Source organism: Lissotriton helveticus, chromosome 10 (genome assembly GCF_964261635.1).
Source record: "Lissotriton helveticus chromosome 10, aLisHel1.1, whole genome shotgun sequence".
Classification (NCBI taxonomy): domain Eukaryota; kingdom Metazoa; phylum Chordata; class Amphibia; order Caudata; family Salamandridae; genus Lissotriton; species Lissotriton helveticus.
This window is the reverse complement of record NC_136071.1, coordinates 879,112,125-879,126,619: the sequence shown is the minus strand read 5'-3', so window position 1 is coordinate 879,126,619 and position 14,495 is coordinate 879,112,125. Positions and strand designations below refer to the sequence as shown.

Genomic DNA, 14,495 nt, shown 5'->3' with positions numbered 1-14,495 from the left:
ATGAAACAATTTTAAATACTAGGCATGTTATTTTGTGGGCTGTGAGGCCTACTTATAGGTGACTTATTTAATATATAAAAGCATGGTTCTTTCCTGTCAATACGGGTTATTTTGACAGGAGTCCTTGCATGTTAAAGAACTGGAGGAGTCAGGCTACACAGCAGGTCTAAAGCCATGCTTTCTTTGCCAGCCCAGTGGATGGGACAACATATGCTGCAATCCGAAGACGACAATTAACTGTACCATTCAATTGCTGTATTTCCTTCACCATATTCATACTCCAATTGTAAGTTAGCCAATTTTACTGTGTGTTTAGGGGTCAGTGCAAAAATGCTGTGAACTGTAAAGCATGTGTAGATTTCGAAAACCAGCATTGACTCAATGTGCAGTGTTCTAAACTCAGCACCATCAGATCCCACAATTAGGGCGAACACACAAAACGAGGCATTTTCTCACACCCGCTCTAATGTATGAAACCCATAACAAATACATTCATATGGTTAGGCTTGGATGACATCCAATTTAATTCCAACCTGAAGCCACTTAATAGCATTCCAAGCACTGATTGAGGTGAAGCATTTAAATCTAAATACACTAGAAAATGATTTAATGCTAAAGAAAGTGTACTCCCTTCTCATAGACACAAATCTATTAGGAACACCAAATTATCAGTAAATAGTGCAAGCTGGTTCCTGAAATTCTGTGCACGTGTGTAACAGCAGAACTCTTTGTGAAACTTTTAAATATGTGTTCCATTTCCTACAATTTCTTCCTTCCTTTACTTGATAATATGTGCACTATCACTATACCAATAGTGGGAAAAAAACTCTATCTTGCATCTCTGTGTACATTTACCAATGGGAACAATTATTGGGTGACTGAATACATCAGCACATAGTGCCAGTAATACACTCCTTCTAAGAACCTCATCTATATTCATAACAGTCAGCTGGTAGTGCTCAGTCTCCGAAGAAAGCACGAAAAGCAGAATAATTAAATAGAATGGGCCCTCCATAATACAACAGCTTTTAAAACGTACTAAGGTATGATTCAAGGCTGACTAAATTGCAAACCTGATCACAAATGGCTCATAAGGTAAATTATAGTCAATGCAAGGGTCTTAAAAGCATTTGATGAGCATACATATGTGTGGTGTACAATGTAAATAAACAATGTAATTAATGATACCTGTAAGTGACTGAATATCTAGATGGCAAAATAACTTCTAGTAGAATGGTTTACAGAGACAACCTGGACAGTGCACTTTTCTCTTATGTAGGTACAAGTAGAAGGTTAACATTGACAACAAGCATTAACTAATGAACAAAGAGTATTTGCTCTATGCTGTCACCCGTACATTGCTGGATAAACTGACACTTAGCGTATGTGGAATCATCAAGGACGCTATTTGGATGTTTTAAAATGTGTGTGCATTTGAATGTTTGCTTTCTCCTGCGTCATATTTAGGATGTAAGTGGTTTATTTGCCTTCACAGTGTTCTTTGCTGCCTATAGTTAGGCCGATAAAATGCAGTTTATCCAGCAATGTGCCTGTGATACTATAGTTAACAGAGAATGATGTGTACAAGTCGTTTATAGTGGATAGTGTTGTACAATTTAGTTGAAAGCTTTGGTATAGATACAAAATACTTTGTTGATTCCTAGCAGACATGTTCACATACGTGTTTTGTTCACTGATGTTCTTCTAATGACCAAAGAAATGTTTGAAAGTAATGCAGAAATTACCAGATCAAAAAAGTCTGAGTAAGGAACATGAGGCGATGGGGGACAGTTGACATGTGGTTATTGAGATGGGGGATTGGTGCCAGCACTCTCTATTATCCAATATTGCCCTACACCTTGGGGCTATAATAGGGATGTGCACTTCAAAAATGTTACGACCCTCATCAAAGGGACAAAATGTTTAAGTAAGTTGTCAGGGGTATTTAGGCAAAATATTGGAGAAAAAATATCATGTGGACTAAATATTGTGTCAAGAATGTTGAAGACAAACATTGCGAATATAACATCTTCAAGGTACGTAGTTGTAGAGTTAAGAATAGTAAATATATGCCTATTTCCACTTACCTTCTCGATAGTTTGGTCGTCAATATTTTTGACAAGATATTCTGTACAGACGATATTTCTGTTTCTAATATTCTGTCAGTGAGCTGTGCCAAGTCTGCCCATACAAAACAACCTCCAATATTTCAGTAATTTTGGCTGACCATGCAGCGAAGGTTTAACAACTGAGTGCAGTGTAACGTAGAGTTATTTTTGTGCAATCACCATGTAGCTAATATCGGTATTCACACTATGAGCTTGTTTGTGTTTCATTTGAGTGTCGCAACTTAATGTGAATAATTGCAATATTCTCTGGCTTATCAAACGTCTGTGCATTAGCTATACTGTACCGTGAAACGATGAATTAATGTGCTATCTTCACAAGTGCAACCAGTTGCCATGGCAATGTTTTGGGAAGTCTATTCACAGCAACTCAAGCTCATTTTGTGTTATTTTTCCCCCAAGGAGTCTATTGTAGATGAAGAAGAAAGCAATAAAGACGAGAACATCCATCTGACACGATTCCTGCGGGTTCTGGCCAATGTGCTCATAATATGCTGTTTATGCGGAAGTGGCTATCTCATCTACTTTGTGGTAAAACGGTCCCAGACATTTTCAAAGATGGAAAACATAGGATGGTATGAAAGAAATGAGGTACTTCACGCCATGCATTCACTTATAAGTGCCCATCAACTGCATGCTTTTATGATGCGATTAACTAGATTTAAGTGATACATTTCTCAGAACGTTTGCATTACAGAATTGGAATTCTAAGTAATCACATTAGTGTATGTCTTACCTGCTTCTACTTCTGTGTAGTGTTCGACTGAACGAAAAGTTCTTGTTGCAACTCCAATTAAGAAGCAACTGAAACGAGTAAGTACCATGCACCACATTTTACTCTGTATCCTTCACTAGTAATGGCGGTTATCCCTTTCACATCTTACACCTGTATTATATCCTAAGACATTTGTAATAAGGCGGACTGGATATCCGTCAGATTGTAACAGAATACCCCGTCCGCCAAACTCTAAATCAGGCCTTTAGTTCCCCACTTCTGAGATGAGCTGGAATCCTGATTCATGAACGGGAGACAGTGGTTTTTTTAGGAGTTATTTTCCACAATTGTTGCAGAATATGTAACCACAGACATTGAACCCTTTAAACATGACTCGTGCTAACAAATACCACTCATACTGTTATTATGATTTAACAGTGTGTATTGAGAGATTAACACATGTTACGTAAATCACATTTAAAAAGCAGAAAGGGGAGCTCTGAAAAGTGCATAAGCGACAGCGCAGTGCTCAAGTGATAATCGTGTGTAACAAAAGAAAATGAAGGACGGTTCATAGTAAAAAAAAACATTTACGGCCTGTGCTAAAACGAGAGGACAGTCAAAGCACAGTGGTAATACAGAAAAATGTGTGTAACCATTAGGGGAGAAATGCATAATCCAGGTAAGCAGAATATGTCACACATAAGCGATCTGAAAGGGGTAGTGGTCCACGACCATGTATTGACAACTGGTGGGGAGGATTTAACAGTCTGGAAGGAGCAAAGAGCACTGCAAAAAACAGAGGTTCACGCTATCAATTCTAACTCACCTAAAACGAGATTATATTTACTGGAGCAATGTCATACTTTTTTCCTGTACGAATTTTGGCAGGTAATACCTTGTGGTATTTGAGCGGTAAAATACTGCAATATTTAGAGTTTCTCAGCTCAGAAAAGGAGATGTACTGTATTATCATATTCTATGTCAAGATCGGAAGTTTAGGATTATGCAGTCTTCTCTTTGCTTTAGTTCTCAATAGTCATGTAAATAAAACTATGAAGAACACAGTATTTATTATTTATTACAATACCCATGAATACACAAAGCTACAACACCCAATAGTCCAAGGAAAAGTAACCAATCAGCATAAAGACGGTCATATAAACCCTAGGGGCATATTCTCAAGAACGTGTGATAATCACGGCAAAATTAGCTTAATGCAACTCTTCACATCGCAGTCTGTTGTGGGAAAATAACTCTGTGTTAACGTTGTATTCTCACCTCGGCTGTCCCATGCGATAGTCTCACGGGAACGCGTCAAATGTCCATGATAAAGTCACCATGACAAAGATAAAAAAGTAAACCCCAAAGCAAAAAAAAGTTGAGATCGGCCCAACCGCGATAAAAAAACAGCAATATTCTTCCACAGGCCTGCAATTCACACATGTCAGGCGGGAAAAATCAGTATAAAAGTAAAAAAAACAAAAAAAAAGCCAAACAACAGCAAAGCACAATGGAGGTAGCCGGAGCAAATACAGAGGACAACCAGAACCCCACAAGCCCCCCGGAGGACCAGCATGGGACCTCAGGGGTTAGGGAAGGGCAAGGACAAGAAGCGGTTCAGTCCGCAGGAAAACAGGATCCTGATAACGGAGGTGGCAGTATACCATCAACAACAGTTTGTCACCTCCACTGTGTCATTGGCAATATAAAATGGATTATGGCAGTCCATCGTGAACAAGGTGAATGCAGTCTAAGTGCTGAAGAGGACAATGGAAGAGTTCAAGAGGCGCTGGAATGATGTGAAGCGCAAAACCAAGCAGAAACTCGCCAACAACTGGAAGGTAGCAATGTAAACTGGAGGTGGGAGTCCAGCGCCACATGAGGACCTGGACAAGATGGAGAAAATGGTGTCCACAGTCATCAGTGGGGAGACAGTGGCAGGAATTGAGGGACCGGACACTGCTCAACATGACCGGACACAACAGCATCAGGGTGAGTAACGACCAGGGATGGGGGGACGGGGGAGAAGGGCACAATGGCACACATGCACAATTTAGGAGAGCACATCTGCAGACAAACCATGCACCAGACCCCCAACTCCCACCAAGAGACCAATGTCCCCAAGTATGCAACATCTCAGCACTCTATAAGCACAGAAGACAAAGGCACACCGCATGAAAGGGAGAAGTGACAGCAAAATCAGAGCTGCCGGGGCTGACTCCCTCAAAATGCTGCACACACACATAACAGGCAGAGCACATCAACATTGACAACAATGTGGTACAAACCGCAACATGCACACAACAGAAGAGAGGACACAATTGGTACCACCTGTGAGTAGAAACTGGCCAATCACATTTGGCATTGCAGGGAAATGTGAGATTATGATGTACAAGTACAAACACACATCCGTGATGGTGTCGAAATGTCCACTGTCCTGCATCAAAAAGCCAGCTCCTCCCAAACAGTCACAATATAGACTGTCATGCAGTCTGAATATAAACATGTACAATGCGTCAACATACATGTGAACACAATATCAAAATGCATCTCCCCTTTAAATTACAGAGGGAAATCCGACGCCTCCCACAGAGTAGGCCGAACCTCTCCTCTCTGATGACGAAGAGGACCGCCACACCTTCAACCCCGACGCCCTCCAACAGCTTGTGGACAGCCTCCGCACCCCACCTCTAGGAGCAAGGCAGCCCAGCTGCTACGTGGAGACCCAACCCCCTGCACAGACCACACGGCAGGCAGCACCCACCACCACGGCTACCTCCCAAGACCCCCACGAAGACCACAGGACCTTCCAACGCTGTGTGTTGGAGTGTCAGGAGCAGCTGGCTGAACAGGTGCAGGTGGGGTTTGAATGCGTGGCATCCATACTAGATGCCAGATGTGGGTGTTTAAGTCCCATCAGGGGCCATTCACAGTCCCAAACGGACAGCCACAGTCCGCTTCATTCACTCCAGCGAACCATGGCTGACATCGCTGGAGTCCTGACTCAGAGACAAGAATAACTGTCTAGTCAGAGTGGTTCCAGCGATGTCACCCGGGAGGTGGGGCACATGGGGAGGATCATGGAGAACATGGAGCGGATGCAGGCGGAAAGAACAGCTGTCACGGCTGCACACCAGCGAGAGGTAGCTGGGTTCCTCAATGACCTAAAGACCCTCCTCATGGCGTTGCTGCCACAAGGCCTGGTGCTGATGAATGCTGCTGCTACGACTACATCCATATTTCTGCCCCCTGAAGTGTCAGTGCCACACAGAGCGGCAGATATTCCACCTCCAGCCCCTGAGTTATCAGTGCCACAGAGTACTGGAGACAGACCACCACCACTCACACACGAGGCACACGAAACAGCAGAGGATGAAGATGCAGATGAATGTGACTTCCTGGTAAGAAGAAAACTGTAGCGTTCATCTCCACCATATGGACGGTTTCTGCTTGGTTCTGCCCTCTGCATCATCACCTTCCACTGTCCACTGATACACTCTGTGACACTCAACTTGGACCTCGACATTGACTGCCATATTCTGATTGGTCACCAATGGCACAGCATTCAGCTGCGGACTGAGCTCTTCCCCTTCTGTTGAACTTGTCATTCCCTGAAGGACTCTGGCTGGCCCTCCATGGGCCAACAATGTAAAGTGGGGTTTGTGGGGCCCTGTACTGCTCCAGCTACAACACTCCACTGAATGTGCATTACACATTCATATGATCTTTCAAGTGTGGAAGTATGGATGAATGGAGGGTCAGTGATTCTCCCCTACGTCCATGTTGCCCATGTTATGGGACTTGGGTCACAGGGTGACACTTTGCCAATTGCGGCCCTGGTGGCGCTGGACCTACAACAGTTACTTCATTGTCCAGCCCAGGATGGAACCACGCCCAGAGCCATTGTTCACACCCTTACGCTGGACTGGCATATGCCAGACCAGCCCACTCCGCATACGCTTACGGGGGGGGGGGTGACAACGCTACCTGTCCGAGGTCTGTGACCCTTGAACCCTGGTAGGTCGCTTCCCACACCGCACAGCACCGTGTGTGTGCCCGTGCCTTGCCCAGCTGCCACTGCTGCCATCTGGGGTTCAAGGCCCCTCCTGCTCGTGTTTATATTTTTTCCTTTTGTACAGTAATTTGTGCCTATTAGTCACTGTTGTCATGCCCTTGTTCCCCCTTTTGTGCCTTACTGTGCCCTGTTTTTGACTGTGTGCCCATCTCTTCCCTGCACCCAGTACCTCTCTTCTCTCCCGTTCCTGCCGATGCGTCCCCTAAGCCCCGCCCCCCGCTCTCACATTCACCTGCTCCCACCTCCCAGCTGCTCCTCCCTCCCACCTCCACTTCTTATGGCGGCCGCTGCGTGGTAGTGAGAGCAACCCCTACCACTTGGTAGATCGCTCCCCACACAGCACAGCACCGTGTGTGTGCCCGTGCCTTGCCCAGCTGCCACTGCTGCCATCTGGGGTTCAATGCCCCTCCTGCTTGTGTTGATATTTTTTCCTTTTGTACTGTATATTTGCGCTTACTAGTCACTGTTGTCATGCCCTTGTTCCTCCGTTTGTGCCTTACTGTGCCTGTTTTTGACTGTGTGCCATCTCTTCCCTGCACCCGTTACCTCTCTTCTCTCCCCTTCCGCCGATGCGTCCCCTAAGGCCCGCCCCCGCTCTCGCATTCACCTGCTCCCACCTCCCAGCTGCTCCTCCCCTTCTTATGGCGGCCGCTGCGTGGTAGTAAGAGCGACCCCTGCACCCTGGTAGATCGCTCCCCACAACCCACAGCACCACGTGTGTGCCCGTGCCTTGCCCAGCTGCCACTGCTGCTGTCTGAGGTTCGAGGCCCCTCCTGCTCGTGTTGGTATTTTTCCTTTTGTACTGTAATTGTGCTTATTAGTCACTGTTGTCTTGCCCTTGTTCCCCCTTTTGTGCCTTACTGTGCCCTGTTTTTGACTGTGTGCCCATCTCTTCTCTGCACCCGTCACCACTCTTCTCTCCCCTTCCCGCCACAGCGTCCTCAGCGGCCCCGCCCCTCGCTCTCGCATTCGCTCCCATCTCCCAGTTGCTCCTCTCTCCCACCTCCCCTTCTTATGGCGGCCACTGGCGCACCAAAGGCAAGCCCGTCTGTGCATGTCTGCGCCCGTCCGCGCCTGGACCGCGCCCAATGCCAGGACCCCTGCCCCCTGCGAATGCCACAATGCCTGACTCCGCTACGACTCCAGCACCCTCCCCAAAGCGCACCCAAGGACCCTTCTCCTGCTGGAACTGCAGCTTCACCAGCATCCGGCCCACCAACCCACCGGCCAGGAAAGAACCCAACTACCTAAGTTGCATTCTCCTCAACACCTGCTCCGCCCGCAAACACGCCGTTGAACTCTGGGACCTACTCGACTCAACCTCCCCAGACCTGACTGAACCCCTCCTCGGCACCCAACATTGCCATTGCCATCCTGGAAGGCTACAAGATCTCCCTCAGGGACCGCGCCAATGGAGTAGGAGGTGGGATTGTCATCATCCACAGGAACACTCTTAAAGTCTCGACCAACACCCATTTCACTCTCAGCTCCGCCAAACATTTGCACTTCCAGATCCACACTGACCCCAACACCACCCTCAGAGGAACACTCGTCCACAGACTCCTCGGATCCCGACCGCAGTTCAGCTACTCCATCGCTGACTTTGTCAGCACGCATGCCCTCGCCTCCATGCATTACATCCTCCTGGGGGACCTAAACTTCCACCTCGAGAACAACGACACCAACTCCACCACCCTGATGGATAACCTAGCGAACCTCGGACTTAGGCAACTCGTCACTACACCCACCCACTCCGCCAGACACACGCACGACCCCATCTTCTCCGCAAGCCTCCACGTCGCCTTCAACCACATCACCAAACTCCACTGGACTGTCGCTGCATCCACTTTACCTTCCGGAAACCCACCAAGCACCCCCGCTCCCACAAATGCCGCGCCGTTGCTCAAGCAAAATCACAAGAAGACCAGCAAACCACCACCATCACCCAGAGCCAAACCCCCGAGCCCACCAACGCCGACACCGCCGCCCGCAACCTTAGACAGTGGATCGACGATTGGGCCAACACCCTCGCCCCGTTCAAGAAACCGTCCAACAGTCACACCAGCAACAAAGCCAACTGGTTCACCGATGACCTCCAGGCCTCCAAGTAAACCTGTCGAAAGCTGAAGAAAAACTGGCTCTGTGAACAAACGCCGGACATCTACGCAGCCCACAAGAATGCCACCCGCAGACACCACCACCTCATCAGATCAGCCAAAAGGCCCTCCTTCAAAGACCGCCTAGACAACAACGCACATAACAGCAAAGAGCTCCTAAACATCAGTGAAGGAACTCTCCAACCCCAGCCCCATCACCAACGACATCCCTCCCTCACAAGACCTGTGCGACTCTCTGGCCACATTCTTCAATCGCAAAATTGCAGACATCCACGACAGCTTTAACGCCACGACCGCCCCGACAACCACGGAAACCTCCGCCCCCACGACCACAACCACCATCTGCTTCAACCGCCTGCTCTCCTGGACCAACATCAACGACGACGACACCATCAAGATCATGAACGCCATCCACTCCGGATCCCCGTCAAACCCTTGCCCACACCACATCGTCAACAAAGCCAGCACAGCCATTGCACCCCATATCCGGAAAGCCATCAACATCTCCTTCGAGACAGCAACCTTCCCGGAGAGCTGGAAGCACGCGGAGATCAACGCCTTACTCAAGAAACCCAAGGCAGACCCCAAGGAACTCAAGAACTTCCGGCCCATCTCCCTGCTCCCGTTCCCGGCGAAGCACCGAACCTGCCCTCATCGCTGCCACCGATGACATCAGGACCCTGCTAGACAATGGAGAAACCACGGCCCTCATCCTCCTGGACCTGTCAGCCGCCTTCGACATGGTCTGCCACCACACACTACGTACACGCCTCCACGACGCCGGGATCCAAGAGAGGGCCCTGAACTGGACCACCTCCTTCCTCTCCGGCAGAACACAGAGTGTCCGCCTCCCCCTTTCTGCTCCGAAGCCACCGAGATCATGTGCGGCATACCCCAGGGCTCGTCACTCAGCCCCACGCTGTTCAACATCTACATGGCATCGCTCGCCCACGTCACCCGACTGCACTACCTCAACATCATCTCCTATGCCGAAGACACCCAACTGATCCTCTCCCTCACCAAGGACCTGCACACCACCAAAACCAACCTCCACTAAGGAATGAAGGCCGTCGCCGAATGGATGAGGAACAGCCGACTGAAGCTGAACAAGGAGAAGACGGAGGTTCTCATCCTTGGAGTCACCCCTTCGGCTTGGAACAACTCCTGGTGGCCGACCGCACTGGGAACAGCTCTGACACCAACCGACCACACACGCAACCTAGGGGAAATCCTCAACTCCACCCTCTCCTTGATCAAGCAGGTCAACGCCGTCTCCTCCTCCTGCTTCAACACCCTCTGCATGCTCCGCAAGATCTACAAGTGGATCCCCACCGAAACAAGAAGAAGGGTCACCCAGGCCCTCATCAGCAGCAGGATGGACTACGGAAATGCCCTCTATGCAGGAGCCTCGGCCAAACTCCTGAAACGGCTTCAACACAGCCAAAATGCCTCTGCACGCCTGATCCTCGACCTCCCCCGCTGCAGCCACATTACACCCTACCTGAGAGACCTGCACTGGCTCCCTGTCAACAAGAGGATAACCTTCAAGCTCCTCACTCACACACACAAGGCACTCCACAACACCGGACCAGCGTACCTCAACAGCTGACTCAGCTTCTACACCCCCACCCGCCAGCTCCGCTTCACCGACCTCGCCCTCAGCACAGTCCCCTGCATCCAAAGAGCAACCTCCGGTGGCAGATCATGCTCCCACCTCACTGTCAAGTCCTGGAACACCCTCCCCATCCACCTATGGTAGACCCAAGACCTGCTGCCCTTCAGAAGACTCCTCAAGACATGGCTTCTTGAGCAGTAGCAGCACTCCCCCACCCCTCAGCGCCTTGAGACCCTCACGGGTAAGTAGTGAGCTCTATAAATGCTATGACTGATTGATTGATTGATTGATTGATTGATCTGCTAATCACAGGTCTAGTTGTCAGCATGCCACAGCCACTCCCACACGGCTGGTTTACACCCACACCACACCCATCCAGCACACGCGTTACAGGACATGTGACCCTGCCAATTAGAAGGCCCAGGCGCATGTGCTGGATGCCATTTCCACTCTCTATCTGGGGGAGTCTGTGTGCTTATTATTTATGCATGAGGGCCTAGGGCCCTATCACATCATATTCCCCAAGTCCAGAGGTGACATGATTGTGTCCGCAACACAATACCCAATCATAGAGGGTCCATGACTTGCAGGTCACAGACTTGGTGGCACTGGACACACTGTGGCTGGCACAGGCACACTGCCACAGGACGGTGACTTTTGGTGCACTGAGGTAGGGGCACCTTAAGTGCTGGCAGGTGTGCAGCCTGCGATGATGCCCCGTCCTGGCAGTCTGGACTGCTAGGGATTTGTGTGCCCGGCTGTACTGCAGTGTAGATCTGAGCCAGCGGGCAGTGCTGGCCTACCGGCACATGGCACTGCATTGCGGGTCACAGAGTTAGGGACATATAAAGGGCTGAGCGGGTGTGCAGCCCGTGATGATGCCATGTGCGCGAATATGATCTCTGCCATAGCAAAATCAAGACCCAGAATCAAGTGTGAGATCTGGTAGCCCACGGAGCGGGGCTGCATGATGTGGTGGGTGTCATGTTCGCGGGCCCCAGGCTTGGGGCTTGCACCGGTACGTGGTGGGCCCTCTTGGGGACACGCAGGTGGCAGAAGTTGAGCAGTGAGGCCTGGGTCCGCAGTGTCGCCACTCTCTCTCCCTCACTTCCTTTCCCTGTCTCTATCTTTCTCTCTTTCCCTCTCTCAATCTCTCTCCCTCTCTTGCTCTCTCTCTCTTTCTCTCTTTCACTCTCACTCTCCCTCTCTTTCTCTCTTTCTCACTCTTTCACTCTCTTTTACTCTCACTCTCCCTCTCGTTCCCCCTCTCTTTCTCTCTCTCTCTCTCTCTCTCACTCTCTCTCTTTCTCTCTCTCTCTCTCGCTCTTTCTCTCTCTCTGTCCTTTGATGAGCGCATGGCGCACCTTCTTATCTAGAATTTTGTCTTGCAGGCTGTGACTTACAGATTGTCCAGAGATGACCCGACATGGCTCTTTCAAATTGTTGTTTTGCATTTAATTTGAATCAAATGTTTTGTAATTCCAAGATGACTGAGTGATTCTCCTTATTCCGACCTCACATGCATGTTGAGTGTTGTACTTGTGTGACATCAGGCGAATTGTTTCGTTCATGATTTCGTAAAGCTGATGACACATATCTTTGATGTGAGGGTTCAGTGGGGTGGCGGGCCTGGGGGTGTTGGCGGTGTGCATTGTAGCCCTCTTGGGTGTCCGAGCTGTATGATCGTTGGCCCATGGCATCTGCTGTTCTTCTGGTGTGGCTCTGGGCTGGGATCTCCCTTTTGTGGTGCAGGTTGTTGTCCGATTTTACACCAGGTCAGAGCAGATGTTAAATTCCTGCTGCTAATGCGCCTTATCGACTGTTTTGGGATGTTATTGCCAATCTTGCAGGTCGTTGAGAATGTTGCGAAGTGGTGTGTTCACTGCTTTTTGCACGGGAACACCTACTCTGCATCTCATTAGCATTAGTTGCCGGGGTCATCTGTGGCAATGCTTTTTGCGGCTGCTCTCAAAGGTAAACTGGTGATATGGGCTGTTAGCACCAGCTTGTGAATGGGGTGATAAATTTATCAAACATAATCATAGTATTCATTTCATCAGTAAATGGTTCAAAGGTACACATCAACCATGTCAGAAAGAAACTGAGTTTAATTCAGCTGTAAGCAGTGGTATTCAATTTATACACAGTTATTTAGTATTTAATTCATACATTACATAACTTAACGGTGAATGTGGTCATTATTCACAATAGTGCTCAGTGGGTGTCAAAAAGAGGGGTTCCAGATTCAGTAGGGTAGGGGGTGGTTGGAATAGATGGAGGGACAAAAGAAAAGGAATTGTGTCCTGTAGACAATTCAAAATTAATCTTGAGACATTTCCTGTCTATAACAGATCACGTTGTTCCCTGTACAAACACTACACGAAAACCAAATATGGCAAATCCTAGCGTGACGTGTATGTTGTAGAGTAATGTTGTCGACGTTTCGACCCCAGTAGTAAGGGCGGGTAATTCCTCAGTTTAGGGTCTTCATCAGGACAGTGAGGAAAGTGTTTAGTGAGCACATTGATTCAGGCGTATCATGGAGTCCCACCTCAGTTGGAGACTTGCGCCGTTGTCGGTGTTTAGATTCTTTAGGGTTGTAAGCCTTTGATAGATGATGGCAGTCCCAGTTTGGGAAATGATGTAGGATTTGAAAATATTCCTTAATTTCGTATAAGTTGGTGTGTTAACAGTCCAACACCAACTTGAGGGGATTAGTCTGGCAGAAGTTTCTCACATCATCTGTGTTCTGCCAGACTAAGCGTGACCAGCCGCGCACTGGAATGGACAGGCGGAGTTGAAGCTCCGTCAGTATCCCTGTGAATTAGGGTCCATGGGGGGCTTAACAGCTGGCATCCCTACACATAAGAGTGCTGACCAACATCCCTATATATATTCTGCACTGCTGTACTGATGGCTGCGGTGTGGGAGAGCTGTGGCGGAGCTGTTGGGATCCAGATGGAGGCGATTGGCCGACTTGCGCCCTAGTATGATAATGCGATGGAGGCCTGTGTTGCCTGTGTGCGGCAAAGGAGAGAGCATAGCAGTTAGTGTGCCGGAGGTGGTGCCTGAGATCCAGCTGGATTACCAGCCTGGCATCCGACTGTCACTGCTTCCACCTGTGAGGGGCCTATAAGCTGGCCGGCCTTGGGCCTTGTAGTGGAGGGGAGCTGCGAGGAGGTTAGGGCGACACCGCATTCCTGCTGGAGTGAGCAGTTGTGGAACCTGGGCCGCAGCGCAGGAGAGCGGAGGGTGACTAAATGGAGCTACATCCCCTGGAGAGGTAATGGCGGTTCGTGCTATTCCCCCGGGGGCCCAGTGGTGAAAGCGGCTGCAGACAGGCCTAGGCACTATGTATAGTCCCTTGGGGCTTGTTGGGCCGCCTACTGCCTGCTCCCTTGCTTGCATCTTCCTCCCTCCCTGATGTCGACCTTACCTGCCTTGCTGTTGATCCCCCGAGGCGGCTCACGGTCAAGCGGGGGACTTGTGCACCTGCTGGGACTTGAGGGAAAGGGGAGGCCATAGGCCTTGGGTCTCTCCCCGCCAATGCATTGGAGAATCAACAACATATAAATTCACTGCTCCCCCTATAGTTTGGGAGGGCCAGTGACCGGTGTGCTTGCTGGGAGCTATGTCTAGTGGGTGCCCCATCACTGAGACTGACGCACTCCTTCCCCCTTCACAGACCTACATGCCACGGGTGCAAGGGTAATCCTCTTGCCCATAGTTGGACAGAGCTGGGACAGAAAGCATTGGGCTGCTGGGTGCAGAGGCAGCGGCCGGCTTGGAGTGGGGCCGGGATGCACGCAGCCAAGGGCACAGTACAGCCGGGGTCCACACATGC

General features: G+C 49.3%; 1 protein-coding gene across 1 annotated transcript in view; it reads left to right on the top strand.

Annotated features, from left to right (window-relative positions):
* The window catches only part of LOC144784130 (transmembrane channel-like protein 2), a 415,583-nt gene that overhangs the window by 117,678 nt on the left and 283,410 nt on the right, over window positions 1–14,495 (top strand). Inside the window, exon 9 of the mRNA XM_078662812.1 lies at window positions 2,529–2,717. Within this exon, the coding sequence (XP_078518938.1) occupies window positions 2,529–2,717 (189 nt within the window). The remainder of the gene's footprint in view (window positions 1–2,528; window positions 2,718–14,495) is intronic.